The sequence below is a fragment of the Triturus cristatus genome, chromosome 7, assembly GCF_964204655.1.
Source record: "Triturus cristatus chromosome 7, aTriCri1.1, whole genome shotgun sequence".
NCBI lineage: Eukaryota > Metazoa > Chordata > Amphibia > Caudata > Salamandridae > Triturus > Triturus cristatus.
Window position 1 is genome coordinate 1,061,652,914 of NC_140590.1, and position 23,358 is coordinate 1,061,676,271.

General features: G+C 47.3%; 1 protein-coding gene across 3 annotated transcripts in view; it reads right to left on the reverse strand.

Moving 5' to 3' along the window:
* The window catches only part of ARHGAP26 (Rho GTPase activating protein 26), a 1,692,117-nt gene that overhangs the window by 726,906 nt on the left and 941,853 nt on the right, over nt 1–23,358 (reverse strand). For all 3 annotated transcript variants that reach the window (XM_085618129.1, XM_085618128.1, XM_085618130.1), the window contains exon 15: nt 21,848–21,935. In XM_085618129.1, the coding sequence (XP_085474255.1) occupies nt 21,848–21,935 (88 nt within the window). The remainder of the gene's footprint in view (nt 1–21,847; nt 21,936–23,358) is intronic.

Sequence of the window (23,358 nt, forward strand, 5' to 3'; positions counted from 1 at the left end):
TTGTCCTCCGGTGTGCAGTGCGGGAAGTCCCTGTGTATCTGAGGACAGGAAGGCCGCCACTGTCCCAACGCTGACGCCACACCATCGAGCTTACTCCCCAGGACCCCGACGCCATGAACCAAGGAGGAATGAAGGGCACCGAGGGCCTCGAGGAGGTCGCCGTACCCCAGCACAGCTCTCTGCGATCGCTCCGCCACGCTCCCTAAAGTCACACACTCCCAATCCTGCTGCGACCCAGTGGACAGGATGGTAGGCTTCATCGCAACAAAATGGCCGCCGGGTAGGCCCGACCCGTATGGGGGATGGGTCCCAGGGACAAGCGCCCCGAGGCCCACGGCGCTGGAGACAGGGTCCGGGGGCAGGCAGAAATTATCCGTTGCGTGGTCACGGGCAACAGTCGTCCCCACCACGGACCCGCCCCCGCGAAAATCCGGGAGCTGCCCGCAAGAATCAGGGCGAGTTAAGGGCGGCGTCCGGGCAGCCCACCGTCAAAGGCAGGGGCAATCACCGGGGAATCTGAGAATTGCACCCCCGGGCAGGCACTCGGTCCGCTTCGTTTAGCGGCAGGAACGACACGGCAGGATGTAGGCCGAGGCTGGCACCGCTCCGGTGGACCGACTCCACCCAGTCACCACAGGCCGCTGTTGTTGAACCGCCACCCGGCCAAGTCGTCCACTCGAGGTCCTGGCTCCAGGGCTGCACGGGCCGCAAATTTCAAGTGCACATTTCTCCGGCGATACCGCAGCCAGAAACCTCGGAGTCACACGATCGGTTGCCACACTCATTCACAAACACGATCGCATCGCGCAGGTTGAGGATCTCATGCAGGATATCCGTGCGGGATGCTGAGGTTCACGGAGCCGGGAGTCTACGCTGCCGTCTCGGTCGCCATCTTGGCTCCTCCCCCAAGGTTTATACTGTTGAAAAGATTCTGCGCTGGTAGTTTGGTTCAGTAAAACAATAACACTATTACTAGTGGGGCAAAAAACATAGTTCCCTGCATAAGGGCTTACATTCTGGAGTTTGCTTTGCAGAATATCTCCCTCTCTGGAACCGAAGATCTTCCTGAAAAGGAAATCAAACAAGAAGGGCCAAGACCAAGCTGAAGCAAGTCAGGGTTCTAGGATGTACAAGCCAACTCAATGCTAGCAGAAATACCCAACCTACAGGGCTGGACTGGCCATACCTGGCACTGGGCATTTCCCTGAGAGGCTGGGGTCCGTTTTGTTTCTGGGGGGCCGGTTTGGTACTGGGGTGGACGGTTTTGCATCAGTACCTCAATATTGGCACAGAGTATCAAATTCAGCAGGTCAGCATAATCCGCTCAGCACGCCTTTTAGTTTCCAGCCTCCCTCTGTTTTGAAATATATTATAGTTTTAAAAGAAGAGTTCCTTGTATATTCAGCTACAATAAAAGTGTCAAGATATCGCTGGTAGTTATTATTTCTGCTGGAGAGAGATCAGGCTTTGTCTAGTAGCAGTTTTGACTCATCTAAGATAGTGCAGAGGGTTAATATGCCTGCTGCAAAAAACATGTAGCACCCAGATCACAGAACAGCATTTTCTGTGCATAGCTCCGTTGGTTACTGCTTTTGTCACAGAGATACTTTTCAGACTGTGCAGTTCTTAAGTTACAATCATAATGTAGCACAATGAGCTATGGACTGCATGCAAGGTGCATGGTACAGACTAGAAGATTATAGGTTATGTTCTGCCCCAGTCTTTCGTTATCCTGATTTTGCTAAAAAGAGTTTGTTTGGGTAGAAATAAATTCTTATTTGTAAAGCCAACCGCGGTGTTACTTTTTGAATCCGGAGTTTGTGCTTCTCCAGACCAAGCAGCCTTAAAATATACTGCTTACTAGGGTGGATGCCATGTGACTCCTACACATCGTAGTCCCCTTTGTCTTTCGCAACATTTTCTATACACGGATTTACACCCTTATTATTCATTGTCTCAATGTGCATGTGATGTAAAGTGCTCCGATACCCTACACTGTTATGAGAGGCACTATAAAACAAATTAAATACATGTGAGAGGGGGGCTTTGGAGAGATGAGGGGAACTGTTGGAGGGTGATAGTGAGGGCATCATTGAAGGCCCCAACAAATATTGTGATATCCTAGCGGACAGTAAACTCATCAACTTTGCCTTAAAAGTTAATACAATTGAATATATAATAAAAAATATGTGTTGCAGAATGCATTATTTTTGCTATTTTCCCCATATTTTCTTGGGAGCAGAACCCCCACCCCTCCCCAAATCCCCCTAGTAGTGGTCATGCCCGCTCACTGAGCTAGCTTGCTATGCAACGTACGGGGGCTGGTCTCACAAAATTTATCAAGGCTGCTTTGGGTCCCCAATTTTGCCCTGCCCAACTCTCATGAAACAGAACTTTGACTGACAGAAAAGGGAAGAAGGGCAACAAGACAAAAGGCATAGTGCAGGAGAAAGTCTTTCTATCTCCAAGGCATCCCAACTGAATTCTGGAGGATAAACTATCTGAACCAATAAAGAAGATATATTGATGGAAGACTGAAAACATGCCCATCACTGGGATACAGCCGACTCGATAATAAAAGAAGCCGCACCTCCCTGGATAATCTACCACTTGTGATGGACTGTCAACATCCTGCTGAGGAAATCAACCGCCACATTGCTCTTTCCTGCCAGAATAATGCTTGACAAAAAAAAATCTATTACAAGATTGCCACAGCCTCAAAGAAGAGGGAATACACCCTACCCCCCCCCCTTGCATGTTCAATATTGTATTGCACAGATATCGACAATCGAGAAGGCTCCAAAACGAATTTCTTGTATCTCGTTCAAAGCCCAAGTCTGTCAAACAGTGATTATATTGCAAAGGTTTTTCAACGGTACAACCTGTGAACCTGCTTTCAGCAGTCATTCATCTAAATATAGAAAGGGATGAACGCACTTCTGAAGATGACCCAACCCCAAGCAGAGCTGCATCTGACTCCTACCAAACTGGTAGCTGTAGCCCCAAACAACAAGTTACTTTCCCTTGCTAGTGCTCTTTCTATTCTGGAAGATTTAAATAGCAGTGTTACTATGCGTTGGAAGTATCGATGGAGCTGCATACAAGATTTACCCCTCTAAGCCGAGATCTTTTTCTTTTTTCATTCTGTCCTATTACCCAGACGCACAGTCCAACCAAACTCAGAGGTACCAGTTTGCAGATCTCTATTTGGGACCTTTTTAGATGCGAAAAGAAGACCATTACACAGAACAGGGAGGAGAGAGGGTGGTTAAGAATCTGTGGTTGAATAGAGTATCCACCAGAAAGACCATTACCAAAGGTAAGTAACTTGTTCTTCTGATGGATTCTTCCAACCACAGATTCCTCATCTTTAGAAGAGATACTTAAGCAGTACCTCCCACAGAGGTGGGTCTGTGGAATTGCTCATAAAAAGTCCTGCAGGACCAAACCGGGGAATGCCCTTCCATTCCGACCTGACATTCCAGGCAGTAGCGCTTTGTGCACATGTGTAAGGACACCCACATTACAGCCTAACAGATATCAAGGGACAGGCCCTCTGCATGCCAGCGCAGTGGTAGCAACCTTGGTGCTGGTGGAATGGGCTCTCAATCTCTCTGAGGGCTGCTTCTCGGATAGCGTGTAGCCAATCTTGATGCAGAGGACTGTCCACCTTGATAGAGTCCTTTTCTGCATTGCCCTGCTTTCGTCGCTCAAGAAAACCCCACAAATAGCGGTCTATCCATGGATGATCTTTGGTGTGATTGATCTATATGCTTTAAGGCTTTTTAAGAATCAATGAGATAAATTCTCTCCTCTTTCAAGGGGTGAGGCATGGAAAAGAATGTTGGGAGAGAGAGAGGGGTTGCCCAAACCATAAAAGCAATCTCGGCTTTAGTCAGAAAGGCCACCTTGGTCCTCAGCACCACTTTGTCTAGAAGAAAAGTGGTATGAGGTAGCCGAGAGAGCTTGAAGTTCACTCATGCAACAAGCCAAAGTCACCGTGCCCAGAAAGAATTTTAAGATTTAGGAGACATAGCTGAAAGCTGTGCATGGGTTAAAATGTCATGCACATGAGGAACTTGAGAACCAAATTGTGATCCCATTGTGGAATCACAAAGGATTGCGGTGTCGGGTGGGGACAAATGAGCCAAATCTTTTAAAAACCACATCACAAGTGATTTGAACATGGACATAAGTGTAAACCAAAGGAAGCTTACCAAAAAGACAGCTCCTGAGGCGGAAGCCGGGAGTATTGCTCGCTATTTTTAAAGAATCAATCTGTTACAAAATTGTTTTTTACCTGTGTGTCACTCTGCCCTGAGCACTCCCCCCTGAATTCGAGTCGCCGTTCACGCCGCACAGCCGATCTAAACGCTGCTGCGGGTGCAACCATTCTCTTGCCGCCAATTACGAGGACAGCGAGGCCACGCCCACCGCTCTGAGGACACACCCCCTCCTTTCCCTTACAAAACATGTGCCTGGGCCACACGCGCAGCGGACGAGCGCAGCGGACGAGCGCAGCGAGCTCGCCAAAGGCGCGCCAAAGGTAAGCCCGTCTGCGACCGGCCGGGACTAGGGGCTATACCCCCTGCTGGTTCGACTCAAAACTCGTCCACACCCACCCGCTACTCTCGTAATGAATTGCTAGCCTTTCATAATGATAAGGGTATAAAAACACATCTATGTACCCAAACGGGGCCAGGATTATCCTATGGACCAATCTCCTGCCTCGCTTGTCGCTGGTCCAGCATGGGTCAAACCCCATCAGGAAACCACACAACCCATGCAAAAAATCACCTGACTCTGAACTGTCTATATTTTAACACTAGATCCTTACCTAGATACGCCCTGGACATCTGGGATCTACTTATATCTAAGACCCCGGACCTAGTTTTCATTGCCGAAACCTGGCTATCCGAGACCAATGCTCCAGACTTAGCAAACGCCCTCCCCTCTAATTACAAAATCATTACGCAAGACAGACCTGGTAAAAGAGGAGGGGGGGGTTGCTGTGATATTCAGGGAACAACTAACATGCTTTGTGGAACCTACAACTGCCCACATCGAACATCAGACCTTACCTTTTAAAGTACTTTACGAGAGCCTTACCATCTTAGCTGGTGCAGTTATATACAACCCCACTGGACAACAAGCCAGTCTTGGCGCCAAATTATTGAATCAACTTCTGCCCCTTTGTCTGAAACACAAAAATTATCCACCAACATAAGAGAGGTCCACCCTCTATCCTGGTCGGACCACTCCCTTATTTCCTTCTCATTTGACCTTCCCGGTAAACCTCCGAAAACCAAGGTAGCCCCTCATATCTCCAAACGAGCTTGGAGGCTAATCAACGAATCCAATTTTGAGAAACACTTTCAAGAGGCTATTATTAAATTATCGGAGGACTCCTCTGTCTGTAATGATGTTGCCCTACTAGATGCTGGAATATTGCAAACATTAAACAAACTAGCCCCGATGCGGGAATCCAGAAAAAAATCTATAACAGAGAAATGGTATACCCCCCATCTAAAAAATCTTAAAAAGGAATGCCAAAAAACTGAACATCTATGGAGACAGTCCAAAGACAGCGAAACGAGACTAACCTATGTCCATAAACGAAAGCAGTATATTCTTGCCATCAAAAATGCAAAAAAAGATTACTTTACTCAGCGTATTCAAGAAAACAGTAACTCAGCGAAAGAACTGTTTAGGATAGTGAAGGAGCTTAGCAAACCATCTAGCACTTCACAAACACTCACCCCCTCGACCGAGGCTTGTGAGCGTATCAGTATCTTCTTTTCTGAAAAGATCAAGAAAATATACTCTACTTTCACCCCCCAACATACCCACAGCAACTCAGATAACCCATCTAAGATTGCGATGCTACCAGAAATACCCCCAGCCCCACCAGACTCAGGAAATGCACCCGCTTAACCAGCTTTGAACCACTCTCTGCAGATGAGGTTCTAGCAGTTCTAAACACAGTTAAATCTGGATCTCCTTTGGACCCCTGTCCCCACTTCGTGTTTTCAGAAATTGCGCCTACGCTCTGCCCCCTGATCACTCAACTTTTCAATAAATCGTTAATCACTGCTATTTTCCCTGATGTCTGGAAGCACGCCTCTGTGACCCCCCTTCTGAAATAAGCAGGATCCGACATTCTCAATCCAGAGAACTACAGACCGATTTCCCAGCTTCCTTACCTCTCTAAAGCTCTGGAGAAATTGGTCAATGCACAGCTGACTAGGTACCTAGAAAGTAACTCCCTTCTGGATCCCTCCCAGACTGGCTTTAGAGCCAATAACAGCACCGAGGCAACGTTGCTGGCAGTGTCGGACAGTATCAGATCCTCCACCGATCAAGGTGGAGCGGTGGCGCTGATACTGCTTGACCTGTCAGCGGCATTTAACACGGTATCCCACGAGTGTCTGATGAACATACTTCAGAGCAAGGGAGTTCAATCCACGGCATTGAACTGGCTACACTCTTTCCTGAGCAACTGCACCCAGGCAGTACATATGGGTCAGTTCCATTCAAGGCCCAACCCCATCGGCTGCGGGGTCCCTCAGGGCGCCTCACTGAGCCCCACTCTTTTTCAATGTCTATATTTCATCTCTTGCTGACATCGGAAGGAAGTGGGGCATTGGCATCTGCTCCTATGCGGACGACACGCAGCTGATGGTGGCCATGGACGAAGGGCCAGATGTAACCAAAACCAAGCTACATGACTGCCTTTCCGAAATGGCACAATGTATGCATGATCACTGCCTAAAGTTGAATGCAGGTAAATCGGAGATTCTTCTGTTCGGTGGTGCCAAACTTATGTGGGATGCCACATGGTGGCCACCTTCACTGGGATTGGCCCCATTCCAAAACAACATGCCAGGAACCTGGGAATCATCATGGACGATGCCTTGCCCATGAAGGATCACGTCCGATCCCTTTTTGGCAAGGGCTTTGCCATACTAAAACTTCTCGCCAGGATATTTCCCTGGATACCCCTAGATTGCAGACGCTGTCACACAGGCCCTATTGGTCAATCGCCTGGACTATGGCAATGCGCTGTTTGTAGGGATGAACGAACATTTATTCTCCCGCTTACAGGTTTTACAAAATCTGGCGGCCAAACTCATCTGCAACAAAGGTAAACGAGACTCGGCATCAGAATGCTTAAAGAAACTTCACTGGCTCCCGATGCGTCAGAGGGCTGCCTTTAAATTGCTTAGCCATGCCCATAGGGCTTAACACAAGACTGGCCCCACAATTCTCCAAGAGAAAATTGAATTTTATGTGCCCAATAGGAACCTACGCTCATGTCAATCAGCTTTGGCTAAAATCAAACGCATTTACAAAGTTAGAACAGGCGGCCGCTCCTTCTCTTACCTAGCAGCAAAAAGGTGGAATGAGCTCCCCACTGACCTAAGACATACTACAAATTATCTCCAGTTTCGTAGAAAGTTGTAAACCCATCTCTTCCCCAATCATTAAACATCTCAGCATACGCCATCAGCAGTCCTTATTTTGGTATAAAGCGCCGTGATACCCATGGGATGAGTGTCGCGCTCTATAAAAACCGCAAATAAAATAAAAAATAAAATAAAAAGGCCCAAAGGGTTAATAAGCAACCTTTAATGGTGCCCACTACAAGTCCTTACTGGGCCAGGCGTACAACAGATAACAAGAACTCCAACAGTTTGGTTCAGTATTGCAGGTGCCATACCAGGCTACAAACAGATCCCAGCACCCGGGATAAATGGACTTTATAGAGGAAAGCCTGGCAGCAATAATGACATCCACAATCTTGGGAGGAAGACTGAAAACAGTTAACTGTCACTGCTCAATCTCCATGCACCTTGCCCTGCTGCTGCAACAGAAGATCATCCCAAAGAGGTAACTGGTCAGAGAGCATACGTACATGCCCAGAAGTTCCAGGTACCACTCCCTACTGGCCCAATCAAGAGCCACTATGATTACTTGGGGCTGGTCATTCCTGATCTTCAAGACTCTGGGCAGGAGAGGAGAGGCGTACAGGAGTCCCAAGCTCCCCTATCTAGAAGGAGTCTCAGAGGGAGGCCTTCTTGGGAACTTCACTGCTCAAAACCCTTGACATTGTGCTTTCTCTGTGGTGTGAAAAGATCTAATCAGGGTTCTACCCACTTCCTGAAGATGCCCTGAGCCACCTCTTGGTGTAACTGCCATTCACGAATCACTAGGCGCCACCGACCAAATTCATCCATCTTGGCGTGCAACGATGTGACCAGGCGGGTCATGACAAGGGAAATGCCATAACTCTCCTGCCAGCTCCAGAGATTAAGCGTCACTTGGAACAGGACCCCACCCAGTCCTTGTGGCAGTACCACATAGTGGTGGTGTTGTCTGTACAAACCTGAACCAGTCTCTCCTTTATGGATGATAGGAAGGCTATCAGCCCTAGGCGAATGTCCTGCAGCTCCTACTAGTTGATGTGGTGACAAACCTCCACTGGAGACCAGAGTCTTCTGATCTCCACCTCTCCTAGATGATCTATGCCAGCAAGGACGCATCAGTAACCACTGTTCGCTCTGGGTAGGGTAGGGAGAGGGGTCTGCCACTGGACCAACTGCGGTTGAGCCGCCACTTCAGGTCTATTGGAGTCTCCTCCGAGACCGGTATAGAATCTGGCAGGTTCACCTGGTACTAGGCCTACGGAGATTTTAGTTCTACTGCAGAGCCCACATTTGACACCTGGCATTGTCGGCTAGCAGGATGCCAAGAGGCCGGGAAACCGCAGAGCTACTCTCAACAAGGACGACGCTGAAACATCGGGATCATAGCCTAAACGTCCTGGACTCCTTGCAATTGAGGAAAGGCCCAAAGCAGCATTGTATCCAGAATGGCGCCAATGAAACAGAACCTCTGTGAAAGAGTCAGGTGTGACTTCAGCTGTTTGATAGTGAAGCGTAACAAGGTCAGGATGTTATCTGTCATCTGGAGGTGGTCTAGGACTGACTTTGGCAAACCCACCTTCAACAGCAAGTTATTGAGGTAGGGGGAAGACTAAAGCCCTCAACCTCCGAAGATGTGCTTCTATCCTCGCCATCATCTTCAGAACACCCAATGGGCACAGGTGAGGCCGAAGCACAGCAGGCCAAACTGAAAATGCTCCTGCCCCACCTTGAACGGCAATTTGTGTCTGTGGCACTGCTGCATGAATTTAGGTATCCTGTAGGTCTAAAGCCACTACTGAGATGCCTGTATTCAGAGCAGGCAAAACCTGGGCCAGCGTGAGCATCTTGAATTTATCTTTGCAAAGAAGGCATTCAGAAGGTGGCAATCTAAAAGGATGAAGACATCTATCCATTTGTGATATGTGGAAATAGAGGGAGTAACAGTTAGTCCCGATTTCACAGGCCGGGACCTTCTGTATGGCTCCCATGTCTCAAAGAGCCTGCACTTTTTGGAGCAGGATGGACAGGTGCTACTCTAAAAGATGCTCTGATGTGGGTGTGAAGTGCAGTGGTCTAAAAGGAATAGCACGACATAGCCTCATTAAACAAACTAAAGGATCAACTTCTTGGATGTTATCTTTTCGTACCCTTTGAGGAAATGCCCGGCCATATGGTGTCTGGGCGCCACTACAAACTAAAGCAGCTTGGAAGCGGATGCCACAGGGGAAGGTGGGGACTGGGAAGTGCACTATCACTGATGGCCTAGGCATCGTCTGCTTGATCTCTGCCACAAGAGGACTGGGGTACCTGTTACAGAGGCAGTGGGTCTTGGCGGTGCCGGTGTGCGAACCTTCTGAAGTAGCCATGAAAGGGGCAAAACTGCTGCGGATACTGCCTCCCAGGAGCAGAAAGGCCAAAGGAACTTGCTTTGAACTGGCATGCTATGGCAGGCCCGGAGGCTTCAGATTATGCTTTCTCAAATTCCTTTCCTACTCACAGCAGCCAATGAGAAAAAAGTAAACATTCAAATAAACTACATTTCCCATGAGGCTTTGAACCACGCATCCATAAACAGCCAATAGTAACCAAGTCTAATATATAAAATAACGAGGCACCATCTTAACTACCTCTTTCTTTGCTGCTCAGCAGTCAAGATAAGTGCTTCATTATTTTATATATACACTTGGCCTGTATTGAGCATATGATTATATTAATTATTGGTATTGCATTTATATGTTTTGAACGTATTCTTGATAATTTGGCTTAGTGTAGGCGCGTGCAATCCGCTGCGTTCGCGTTGCCTTCGACTTAATTAACACCCAGCGCATGTTACGCTGTAATTTGTGCACGTTTTTAATGCCTTTTTAGTCATTTTTGGTGCCCGATTGCTGTTTTAGGTCTTCACTTCGCGAGGTATTCGCCCGCATGCAAGCGTGCTGGGACTGGTCCCCCCTTGGGAGCGAGACGCACGTCGGAGTCCCGGTCGGGAGGAGCTCCATTGGTGGATGGACCACGTGGTCATTGAGGGGTAGGGTTGGATTAGAATTGTGCTTCCCTCTGGGGACTGGAGAGATTATATATACATAAGTATATTGATGATGTCAGACTGCAAAGTCTATGAAGAGGAGGTGGCTGCTTACAGTCCTGCAGAGGAGAACGCATTTTATTATGATGAGAACATGGAATCTCTCATTGATAAAATACTGGATTCTAAATTAGATACGGTTCTCTCCTCTGCCCTATTGCCTAATCCCAACTAGTTGGTAACAATCCCCCCCTGCTAAGAACCTTACTCCTTCCCCCCTCCCTCGGTCCGAGCCCCCTGGCCTGCCCTGGCCTCATGTTAAGCTTTACTCTAAGATTCATAAAGCTAGAGAGCATGATCAGAGCAATATTGAGGCACCTTCTGGTTCAGCCCCTTCTCCCCCGTCACCTGTTCTTCTCACTGACACCGATTATTCTCAGGAATCGCGCCCGCGTATAAACGTGCCAAAAAGTGCAAACACTCCTCCCCCGTCCAGCCTTCCCCGTTCACCTTTGCCCGTCAGACATTATTCATCCCCGTTCTTAAGATTGGGCTCCTGCCCCTGCAGTGGCTGAATACATGCAGACCCATCTGCGCAAGGGCTTCGATAAAGAAGTCAGAGTTCGCCTCAAATCTGAAAGCCCCCGCCCAGATCTTGCTCACAAAACTGCCCTCACCCCAGAAATTGATTCTTCTATGACTACTTTTCTAAAGAAATATAAAAAGGATCCCAAAAAGGGTATTGATCGCGCTCTTAGAGCCTGTCAAGACAAGCTGCTAGATGTTTCAGGCCCATTAGCAAAGATTTTGGAGCTAGGTCTCCAGGCTCAAGAGACCGGTGCAGTTATTCAGCCGGAGGTCCTGGCTGGTTGGACCCAGAGGACCATTTGCCTACCTGGAAACGCCAACTGCGCGATCTCTTCGGGGAGGCGCAAGTCAGTCCTTTTACGCATTGATCCTCAGCTGGCTGAGCTGGCGTCCTCTGAACCAGGGCCCCTTAGCAGAGGGCCAACCTTTTGGAGAGCGGTTTGTCAAAGACCTCTCCAAATTTGTTAACACGTTTGCGTCTTTGGACAAGTCACAAGCTTCATTAAAAAGGGTGTTCCATCCCCCCTCTGGCAGGGCCGGTCGTGGCAGAGTACAGTCGACCGGCCGCTACACCAATCCAAGTCCTCACCGTGGATACACCCCTCGAAGAGCTTACACCCAGGAGCCGGAACAGGAAGAGTTTTACCTGTCCAGATCCCGTGGCTTCCGTGGAAGATACAAAAGGGGCATCAACAGAGGCTTCAGGAACTCTGATAATCATCAGGTAGGACCTTCACCTTTTCCGAGGATTCCCCTAGGGGGCAGATTGTTACATTTTGCAGGCAATTGGTCGATGATCACCACAGATGCATGGATAAGCACACAGTCCAGGGTTATCAAATAGAATTGACCGAGTTCCCTTGTCAAACTGCCCCTCCCTTCCCTCTCCTTTTTTCCCCTACAAGAGCAAACTTTTATTGATTCAGAACTTCAAGAACCTTTGCAGAAGCGGGCTATTGCCGTAGGACCCTTCATTCCGGACAAGTTTTGCAGCAACATCTTCTTGGTGCAAAAGAAGGGAGGAGGACAGAAATTGGTATTGAATCTGAGAGAGTTCAATCCCTTTGTAGTATATAGACACTTCAAGATGGAAGGCATCCATCTTTTGAGAGACCTATTACTGGAAAACGATTGAATGGTACGTCTGGATCTAAAAGACGCTTATCTAACAGTCCCCATTTGCCCCTCCCATCAGAAGTTTCTTCAATTGTCATAGAAAGGGCAATGGTACCGGTATCTTTTCCTTCCCTTCAGTCTGTCATCCGCCCCTTGGGTGTTTGACCACTGGTTTCAGTAGTTTTGTACTCGGTTGAGAGAGATGGGAGTACGCATGATTTTTAACTGGACGACATGCTACTCCTCGCTCAGGACCAGAATCTCTTGCTCACTCATCTAAAGTGGACAACCTCTCTGTTACAAGAATTAGGGTTTGTGATAAATCTCAAAAAATCAATGACCACTCCGATGCTACAGGTGGATTTTCTGGGGTTTCAAATAGATTCAGTGAACACTCAGTTACTCCTTCCTATGTGCAAGATCAGATCAATAAAGAGAGATTCGCTCCTCCTTGTCGAAACAGATGGTCTCGTTGAGGTCCCTGTCGAGAATTGTGAGCTTACTGGCATCCTCGATTCAGGCCATCTTCCCAGGGCCTCTCCTTTACAGAGCGTTACAATGGCTGAAGATCTATTACCTTCAGAAGCTCTATGCATACGATCACTTCATTCCTCTGACCCTGGATGCTCAAGAGGAGCTCCGTTGGTGGATGGACCACGTGGAATGGCAAAGCCATTTTCGGATCCTCTCCCGATGTCATCATAGAGTCAGACGCCAGCCATTGGGGCTGGGGAGCAAGATGTGGAGACTTTGCCACAGGCGGACATTGGTCCCCCAAACAACTAAAGTTACACATCAATCCCCGGGACGGGTGTTTCGGATGACATGGGGTGAACCTTTGAGCCCTGTACGCATTGTGATGGAAGGATGGATGCTTGTTTGGTGGGTGTGCCTGAGGGCTGTGGAGTGTGTTGCTCCTGCCGGATCCCGTGCCTGCTGCATGCCTGTAGGATTTGACGTGTTGCCCCCCTCCCCGTCCGGGCGTCTTGCTGCTTTGTCCTGCTGCGTCCCCCGCCCCCCGCCCCCGCCCTATAGCTGCTGCTTTGCGAACCTCCTGCAGCCACCAATGCTGCTTGTAGTCGTCCCTCTATAACGGACGGGTCCTGGTATGTTAGCCCCTGCGTAAGCGAGCTGAGATGTCTGTTGGTTTTCTGCAATAGCTCCGCACCGAAAGTTTGCTGTTTCCCTCCGATTGTTGCGGGGGGGTTGGGAGAAAAGGTGGTAGTGGACGATTTACCTATAAGTTACCCTCTCCATGAGCTGCGGTCCTAGTACTCGCCGGAGTGTCAGGACGGGACCGTGTGCCTAGGATTCGATTCCAGTTCACAAAACCCAGAAAATGTAAGACCCTCCACTCTTCACTGGTCGCGACGTTGTACTCCTCACCAGGGCCGAGGGTGTGTCTCTCCCTGTATGTTAGGATGCTGATATTGTTTATGACTCCTGATATGATACACCTCCATTGGAAACATTTGTCGATATCGCGGCCTGCCTCCGGGTTGTTGGCGTGACGCAGTGTAACCATCCCTTTGCACAATAAAGGTCTTTAAAAAAAAAAAAAAAAAAAAAAAAGTTACACATCAATTGTCTGGAGTGGGTAGCCGACTCCTCCTCCGGATGGACAATGTTTCAGCGGTGAGATACTTCAATCGCCTAGGGGGGGACGAAATCACGGCTGTTAGCCAAGATTGCAAGAGAATTTTGGCATTTCTGCCAGGATCAGAAGATCAGTGTGATAGCGGAGTATCTGCCCGGCAAGCTCAATCAGGTAGCAGACTGGAACTCCAGGTTTCTGAGGGACTTCAGCGATTGGAGACTTCATCCATCACTTTTTGTAGAGATCATGAATATGCGAGGTCCTTGAAGGATAGACCTCTTTGCCTCTCGCCTCAACGCTCAGCTCCCTTGCTTTTTCAGCTGGAGACCGGATCCAATGGCAATGGGAACGTATGAGTTCTTGCAACATTGGGGGTCTCAGAGGGACTATGCTTTTCCTCCCTTCGCTCTGATTCCGAGAGTGGCAGCCCAGGTCCGTCGACAAGGGACGTCATTAGTTTTGATCACACCACTGTGGAAGACTCAATCCTGGTTTCTGACTCTGTTGGAGTCATCAGTGGATTTTCCATTGCAACTTCCAGTGTTCCCGATGCTTCTCCATGACCTCGTGGGATCCCCTCATCCTCTGGTCCTTCAGAACAAGATAACACTCATGGTTTGGGCGCTCTCAGGAGACATGAGCGAATTGAGGACCTTTCATTGGTGGCTGCCGAGTTTATACACCAGGCTTGGGCTCCATCCACCCGCAAACGATATTCTGCTTCCTGGAAGCGATGGGTGGGTTGGTGCCTTCAACGACAGGTGGATCCCATGGGATCAGATGTGAAGGAAGTATTAAACTTTTTATCTGAATGTGCAGAATCAGGTCTTTCTTATAGGTCGGTTACTGATTTCAAGTCAGCTCTCTCGGCTGGACACAACAACATCGATGGTAAGCCTGTGGGGGTGCATCCCATGGTGTGTAAAATGCTGAAGGGCATCAGAGTTGCATGCCCACCTCGTCCCATATACACTACGTTATGGGATGTTTCTAAGGTTTTGACTTTATTAGAATCTTGGCCAGATAAAGATTTATCATAAAAACATTTATCTGCGAAACGTACTATGTTATTGTGCTTAATCTCCTGTAAGAGGGTTTCTGATGTCCATGCCTAAGATTTGGCAGGAAGGATGTTCTCTCCACAAGTTATGTCTTTCATCATCACCAGGAGGACTAAGACTATGTCACGTTCAGTTGAGTATCCTGCTTTTCCTCACAATGACAAGTTATGTGTTTTAAAATGTTTGAAGGTCTATGAGGAACGGACGTTAGATCATAGAACAGATCCTTTGGGTTGACTGCTGTTGGCAATCCAAAAGCCTTTCTGTCCAGTTTCAGCGCCAACCTTGGTACGTTGGGTCAGGTGGGTTATGTCTGAAGCAGGGATTTACATTTCTGTTTATGGTGAGCACTCCGCCAGAGGCACTATGGCCTCTAAGGCTTATATTTTGGGTTCTCGTTTGGAAGATATTTTGAAAGCTGCAGATTGGTCTTCGGACTCAATGTTTAAAAGGTATTTTACTATAAACCTATTACACATGTTTCTTCTGTGGATGTTGATCAGCTTTGAACCAGCATAATCTGAAGCCTCCGGTCCTGCCATAGAATACAACATTTTCCAGCTATCGTGACAAGAATTTTAGATTCTATTAAGGACACGGAGGAGAGTATTATCCTACCCGTTGGGACAGGTAAGAGTTACAACTGTCATGTTGGCTGATGATGTATAATATGATGTACATTTTTTTCCCACCCTGAGTTATAAAATCCATTGGGGTTTCTGTATTTTCAAACTTGTTTCTTTTTTCAGGAACGGATTCAAAACAGAATTAACTCGATGATGCGTCAGGACATGGAGTTTCTTCGCGGATGGAGATTGACTGTCTCCTGGGGAGTCTGTTGAGCGTTGCTCTCCGGTGAGAGCCGGATTTGCTGTGGTTGCTCTCCATTGAGGGCTTGGACTATTATTTGTGTTTTGGACTTTTACAGAACTGCTTGGTGCAAAGAAAGAGGTAGTCAAGATGGTGCCTCGTTATTTTATATATTAGCCTTGGTTACTATTGGCTGTTTATAGAGGCGTGGTCCAAAGCCTCATGGGAAATGTAGTTTATTTGAATGTTTAATTTTTTCTAATTGGCTGCTGTGAGTAGTAAAGGAATTTGAGAAAGCATAATCCTCGCCTCCGTGTCCTTAATAGAATCTAAAATTCTTGTTGTGACAGATGGGAAATGTTGTATTCTTTAACACCTTCAAATGCTGAGTCAGCCTTTTTGCAAAACATGTGGGATACATTGATCAGCATGTCCTTTAAAGAGGCTTGCACATCACCTGAGAAGCCTGTGAACCTCATTCCATGCGTGCCTCCAAAGCACCATGCTGGTGCCAACTGGCCTGTAGGGCACTTAGTAATTTTCAGCTCGGACTAGATGCTATATTTTAAAGCACCATGAGCATCCTAGAGGGTTTGAATCAGGCGTACCCACAATTCTTTGGGACTGTCGGAAAGATCTCACCAACCATGTCCATTAAGCAAGGGTATATCTCCCCAACGAACAGCTGGCTGACTGGAAAACATCTGCTTCCTCAATGCCACAATTTGCTTTAACGCTGGGTCTGGGGGAGTCATGGGAAATTAATTAGGTTTTTGCCTACTACTAAAAGCCTGAACCAGCATCCTTTCTGGTGTAACTTGCTGCGGCAAAAAGGGTCACTGGACACTCCTTGTGTAACCTGACAGCCAGCCTATTCACTGGTGGACAGGAACAAGACTTGGACCAGGTGCCCATAAAAGTACCAGTCGTGGCTTCATTAAATGGAAGCAAGGGTTTGGATGAAGTTTGTCCAGGTGGCAAAACCTCTGTCAATACATTAGTTTTGACTTCCATAGTTAGCAAAAGTAAATCCAACACCTCCGCTACCAGTCTCATTATTACGGCATAGGAGGCAATCTCTTCTGTTAACGGTCCAGGGGGAGAACACAAGCAAGTGTACGGGGAAGTATCCAACCCACTGGCATCCTGAAAATCCTTGAATAAATTATCATCAAAGTATTGTGGAAAATAATCCCCCTCATCTTCAATGTCATCTTCAAAGCCTGGTTGTTCTGATCATAGTTTGAACTGAAAAGTTGTTGGAGCGTTTGGGTGCTGCTCAAAGGCAAAGACATTGTTCTGTCCAAATCAGATTGGACAGGGGCCAGGTGTGTTGGTTTAGTTTTGAACATGGCCTAGTCGGTGTCCAGATGAATTTGGCTCGGAGTTGGTTAGGACTACAAGAATGGTGTTATCCTCCAGCACCATTGGTGTTGGCATTGATGCCAAAAGGACCAGTGTGGATTTTCATGCCAGATTGAAACACGGCTCCGGAGTCAGAGCAGAACTCAAGTTAGGTTCAGGAGACACAGATGCCAATTAGGCCAGACCTGCCAGTGGTAACCTAACTGGAGGCCTTCGCAGACCCTTAGGCCCCGAAGGAAAGCCAGAGGGAACCGGAGTGCTGAAAATTTACAGCTTAGCCTCTCTAAAGGCCTTAATCTGTTGCAGAGTCACTGATGCACCGGAAACCGGAAGTGCATCAATGATCAGTTGAGGAATCGTCTTCTTGGGTGGGGGGGACTGGAAGGGGGAGGGTGCGGCAGGGTTGTTATGCGGAGCGAGATTGTGAGGCACTCTGGCTTCCTTGGGACTTCGGAGGATGAGAATGGCAGGACTGGACAAATCTCACTTCGCTTTCTTGTGCTTCTGTTTGAACTTACTGGAAGACTTGGACTGTGAAGAGGACCTGTTGCAGGAGCAGCCTTGAGAGCAGCAATGGGTCTGAGCCCTCGACTGAGCGGAAGCAGGTCTTCCAAGACTTCTTTCAGTGTTTGGTGGCTGAAAGCTTCATTTTGCATTCCAGGAGCGCCTTCAGATTCATAAGGAAAAGACACACAATGTATGACATTGTTCTGCATTCTGTCCATCAATTGTTGTTTTTGCATTTGCCACTCCGAGTGGGACGGGTATGCCCAGACATGAGTTCCGTGCTCTCCATGCCACTGGAATCAAGCTATCCCGGCTGAAGAGGGGTGAAACCTCCGAAACCGGTCCTAGTATGCTTGTTTTCGGTCCAGGGAGGACCTGGCTTGGCAGTTCAGGCTGGACTGTTCCCATGAGGCACAGGGTCAAGGCTGATTTGCATATGGCTGGGTTCAAACTGGAATGGCATGGTGAGCAAAAAAACAATGGATTTAGGCCCAGATCTCTGTACTGGGGTGAATGTATGACATTGTTCTGCATTCTGTCCATCAACTGTTGTTTTTGCATTCAGATTCATAAGGGCACATTCCTCGCAGGAATTGGAGCTGTGCATCAAACCCAAACACTGAAAGCATACCTCGTGGGGATCTGTCACAGATAGTTGCTTGTGACAGACCCTAAAGGGCTTAAGCTCTGCAGTTTTAGGAGATGAGAGAATTCCTTTGCACAATAGTAAAAAACGTTTTGTAAGAAAAAATGTATTAACTGATAGAGGAAAACATTGAGAGTGACCTCCAGGTCAATTTACAAAGGAACTCTCGTTTATGTGCAGGGGTGGTGCTTATATGCAGCTCCATATTCACTTCCAGGGTGGAACCAAGTCAATCCAAAGCTGCATTGCGCCACCTTAAGGTGCGCGGGAGCACTGCTATTTGAATCTCCTGGATCCAGAGTGGTGACTGGGGATATTTTTAAGGTGAGGACTCTGCGGTTAGAAGTATCGATCAGAACTACTGATATTGGCTATGAACTCTTTTACAAAGAGGGGAAAGTCCTAAAGCTCTGCCATTCACCTCATTCTGCTAAATAATAGCTACGGCAGTCTCTCCCTTCTTGCCTAAAAGACACTGGTCTTACAAGTATCTTCAGCACAGTGTATTTAAACAATTTAATTTGCTCCACAGATGAGCTGGATTGACTGATGGATATTTTAGATAGGGTCATCACCACAAGCACTGGTTCAGAGAAAAAACAATTCACCTCCTTGCACCTCTTCCTCTTTTTACCATTAAGGGCAGGTGATCTTCAATGCTCCTTCTTCTACTTCTTATGTTTCGATGTTGTAAAATGAGTCTTGGTATGGCAGCAGTTGAGTTCTACGCCCAGATTGAGATCTAGGATTATTTCTCAAGGAGAGAACTATAAACTTAACACCCTGCTCCCAAATTCCTTTACAGTGCATGAGGTAAGACAGACATGGTGTCATGAGGCTTGCCTAGATATCGTAAGCACTCCCAAAAGTTTACACATGAATAAACAAATATCAACAGAAACCGAGAAAAACCTCAGCAGTTCGATGAAAGGATGAAAAGAAAAAACTAACGTCGCCAACATTCTAGGGCAGACACATCATTTACATTAAAGTCATATGTGTAACGATTCTCAGCTGTATCACGCATGCCCCGGGCCTCTCTCACCCCCGTAAGTCCACCTGTGTACATGGGCGCTGGCGTGGGTGGTCAAGGAACCTGCTGCACTTCAACTCCCAAAAGGCAGTGGCCAACACAAACATGGCTACCGGATGAAACCAACCCCTACATAAGCACCGCCTCCGCAGTGGGAGGGTGCTTGACAATCATTGCAAGTTCCAGGCCGCGAGCGGACTCTTTCCGTCCCACTCTCGCGGCAACACCAAAACTCCTCGACGCTTCTGCGATGCGCGGACGCTTTCTTCCCCGCTGAAGAGGCGGGAGACGTCTCTACGGAGCTCCGAGAGCGGATGCTTTCCTTCCCGCCTCGGAGTGTCTATGGTGCTCTGAGGGCGGATGCTTTCCTTCCCCGCCTTCGAGTATAGGACTACAACCCCTGTGCCCTCGAGGACCCTACGAGTGAAATACCTGCGGTGGCCGTGCTGGATTACACTCGGGGTGCGCAGGTAACGTGTGCATGTGTCAGCGCCCCAGGTACTAACGCGCTGCCGGGGGTCGAGACTATACTTGAGGCTTGAACACGCCGTAGCATTCACTCTGCGCAACAGCACTTACATTTGTATTTCCTCCCTGGGATCTTGTTTTATATTTAGGAGCATCATTCCCTGCTTGTCGTGACTTTGTGAAACAAGCAGTGGGGAATACTTAGTTACACGCTGGCTGTGGTGAAAACCAGCCAGGCGGAATTGCTTTCTGGTGCTTTCTGGTGCTGCAGCAGCTGTCTTTGTCGACTGGTCTCTTTGGACTTCTGGTAACTGGCGTAGCGGTGAGGTTTAAGGGGACTGACAAGCCAGTACCTTAAGGACATCAACCGCCAGGCACATTGTGAGTGGTCAAGGTGTTTTAGGAGTGTCTGAACCTAGAGGAGATCCACATATGGTTGTTATATGTCTTTCTATCTTTCTCATTCTGCAGTACGCCTTTAGAAGGAGGGTGACAGAAGCCTAGACCAGTCGCACTACCAAGACGCCCGCACTACCTACAGTACTGCCTTATCTTTTATCCCCTTCCCTGTTCCCCGGGGTGCTGTTTTCCATAGGTGTGTACCATACACTGTGGGAGGTTGTGGCGAATAGGGAGGCTTCTCTACCTGCTGTCGGCCCCGCTGGCTGCTGTGATAAGGTTAGTGGCTTGTCCTTCTCTCTTGCGCTGCTGACAACCTGACAATATGGCCCAGTCTGTGATGTCAATGGGTCACACCAGACATCATTAATGTTGAATGTCAGGCAAAAGTCTCTGGTTAAGGTCTGACACAGGACAAAATCTAGGATACCACCTGGCAAACTTTAAATTAAAGAAGCTACAACAGCGAGCATCCATTACAAAAATGACATTATTCCACTCCACTGGTGCATTGTGGAACACAATGATGGGCAACAACACAGATCTGAAGACATTTTGCAAGTAAGAAAAAGGATTAAATCTGGTTAAAAATATCCGTATAGCAGATGGATCACTGCAGGCATCCATGTGCACATGCTACAAATCATGATTTTTTTTGTTGTATCTAAAATGGGATACGATCATGACTCTGGAGCAAATTACATACATTGTCTTCAGAAATCAGGACTGGGTGATGGATCACCAGGTCAGAAAAGGTCCGGAAGAAACATCTGTATGCTTGTGGGAGCTTGAGAAATGTGATAATAAGACCGCTTGCTTTCTTAGTAACAGTTAGTTTGAAGCACCCGAAAGAGAACAAGAACCAGAAAGCAACAGAAAATAAACTAGCAGCAGATACAGCAATCCAAACAGGTAACATTGGTAACAGCAACCCAAAGGCAATCCTTATTTATTAAGCTCAACCATAAAAAAACAAAAGATAAAAAAAGAAATATCAAAGGAGCGTATTGGTTTCCGGATGTATGCCTATATCGGCCAATTGTGCAACCTTTCTAAGGGTATTCACTGTGGAGAGCAGCCTCCCCTGCAATTTCCAGTGCATGGGTGCGATGATTCAAAACGACTCTAGGGAAGAGGATTAAGTATGTGCCACGTAGCAAGTAGAGCACCACCCAAGGAAGCTGTTTGGGAGGTAACAGAGTGGATCCATGGGATACCCTAGGCACTCCCCACGCGGGGTTCAGTCACAGACTGCACCTTCAACTGCAGGGGAACCTCGTACTCCGTTACAGGCAAGCCTGTCCACTTGTAGCAAAAAGCAGGGTAGTGGTTCGAGAGCTGCCACTGTGTATTTCATTCAGCTGAAATGGGGTCTAGATAATTTGTTAACCCAGCACATGGACTCAAAATGCAAAACTGCACTAAGCTCAACTGATGAGGATGCAGACTTGTGCACCCGATATGTAACTGGGCGCCAGATACGGATATGAAGATCAAACAAACCAGAAGAGGAAAGTAACACATTCCCATTAGTGACTGTCATACTTGAACAATCTTTCAAGTTTCAGGTATCTTCCCATAACACCTTAAACAATATACACTCTTGTCTCATTTCCTAATAGGAACAGCTAACAAAGATATTATTTTATTGTCCAAGATCTGCTTTTAGATTTAAAGACAACTATACCTTTCCGGACAAATAAGGTAATTTCTTGTTATTAGTGAGATTGGTAAATGATTTAAACAACATGCAACAATGTATGAAAGGTCAAGAGAAGTAGAATTTAACTATTTTTCCTTCTTACCTTAGGTACGTTTTCAAGGCACTTGTGATAGTCTTAATCTCCCACTCGTCAATAACGTCCAAGTCGCCTTCGGAAGATGCTTTGGTCTCTATGGGTATAAAGAAATTTGGAGATATAATACAATACACAAACACGTGGAAGATAATCTGACGAGAGAAATCGTACAAAACTTCCGTTACTGGTAACTATGCATTTACCAGTGCTCACGCAAACCAGTTTCAGTGAAGAGAACTATTCGCCCACAATCCCAACAAGCAGAACGCTAAAGTGTGACTACAGTCAAAAGCGGTATTTTGGCTTATAACCTGCTTTGTTTAAATGGCTTTTGGATGGTGGGTTCATGCAATCAAACCAAACTTAACAAAGCAGCCCTGCCAAGTAGCATGCATCAGGCGTTAAACTAACGCAATTTAATGTGGTGGTCTGCTTCACTGCATTAAAATGAATTATCGCACATTTTTTGCGCCTTGCCCACAGCATTTCTTTAGAAGAACAGCATGCTTCACTCAACAGAAAACACCCCCTCACAAGTCTTAAAATGAATTATATGCTTCAGTTATTCCGCGCGTCTAGCTATGCTCTAAAACTTTTTTAGAATTTCAGGCTTACGTTCGACCAATAAAAATACCCACCAAAACAGGATAATAGATTTGTATTCATTATGTGTGTGGCTGCAATCGGGTGCATGGTCCTGATCAGACTGTGTTGAATCAGAGTCCCGGAGGTGATTTCCCACTTGGCCCTGAGGGGTCATAATTTGTCTGGGATATTATTCATTAGTGTTTTAAAGGTCCATGAAAAATCTTTGTTGGAGAGTTCTTCCTGAAGTCCTCTGCCTTCTAGAGGGGCGAACTCTGGGATGTCTGCGGTATCTATCCCTTTCGTTTTCCAGGCGTGTTGCAGCTTAAGATACAAGCATCTCTGGGTATCACATAGTTGATATGCACTTTTAAGCTTGTCAAGGGGAACGAGAGCGTCACCTTCCAGGATGTCACCTAATTTAGAGATCCCAATTAGGTTCCACTTTTTATGCCCATGGAGTTTACCAATCTCTGGCAGTCTCGCTCCCTCCCACAGTGATCCGGCTATCCCACCTAATCTGCCTCTCTGCCCCCTTCCAAGCCTCTACTGCCCTCTGAGTAGCCGGCAATAGACGACGGGCCCCTTTGCCTCCATATAGATAGGGTATGGCTTCTAAACTGCAATCGTTCTAAGGCGTAGGGGGGTGGTCTCCAGCAGCGTGTCCCCATTCGTTAACTACTATAAGGTGGGCTGCCCTGTAGTATGCACTTACATCTGGTATGCGAGTATCCCGTTATATGGATTTAGCTGAAGTGTTTGTAGTGCGACCTTCGGGGGCATTCCATCCCACAGTAATGTACATCGGTCAGTATTTATTGTGGTAAATATAGCCTAGGGTATTCTGCAGTACGTGTTTTGGAACACGTAGAGTAATTTTCGGGAGCGTAATCATTTTGTATAATGCTGCTCTTTCCATTATCGTTAATGGG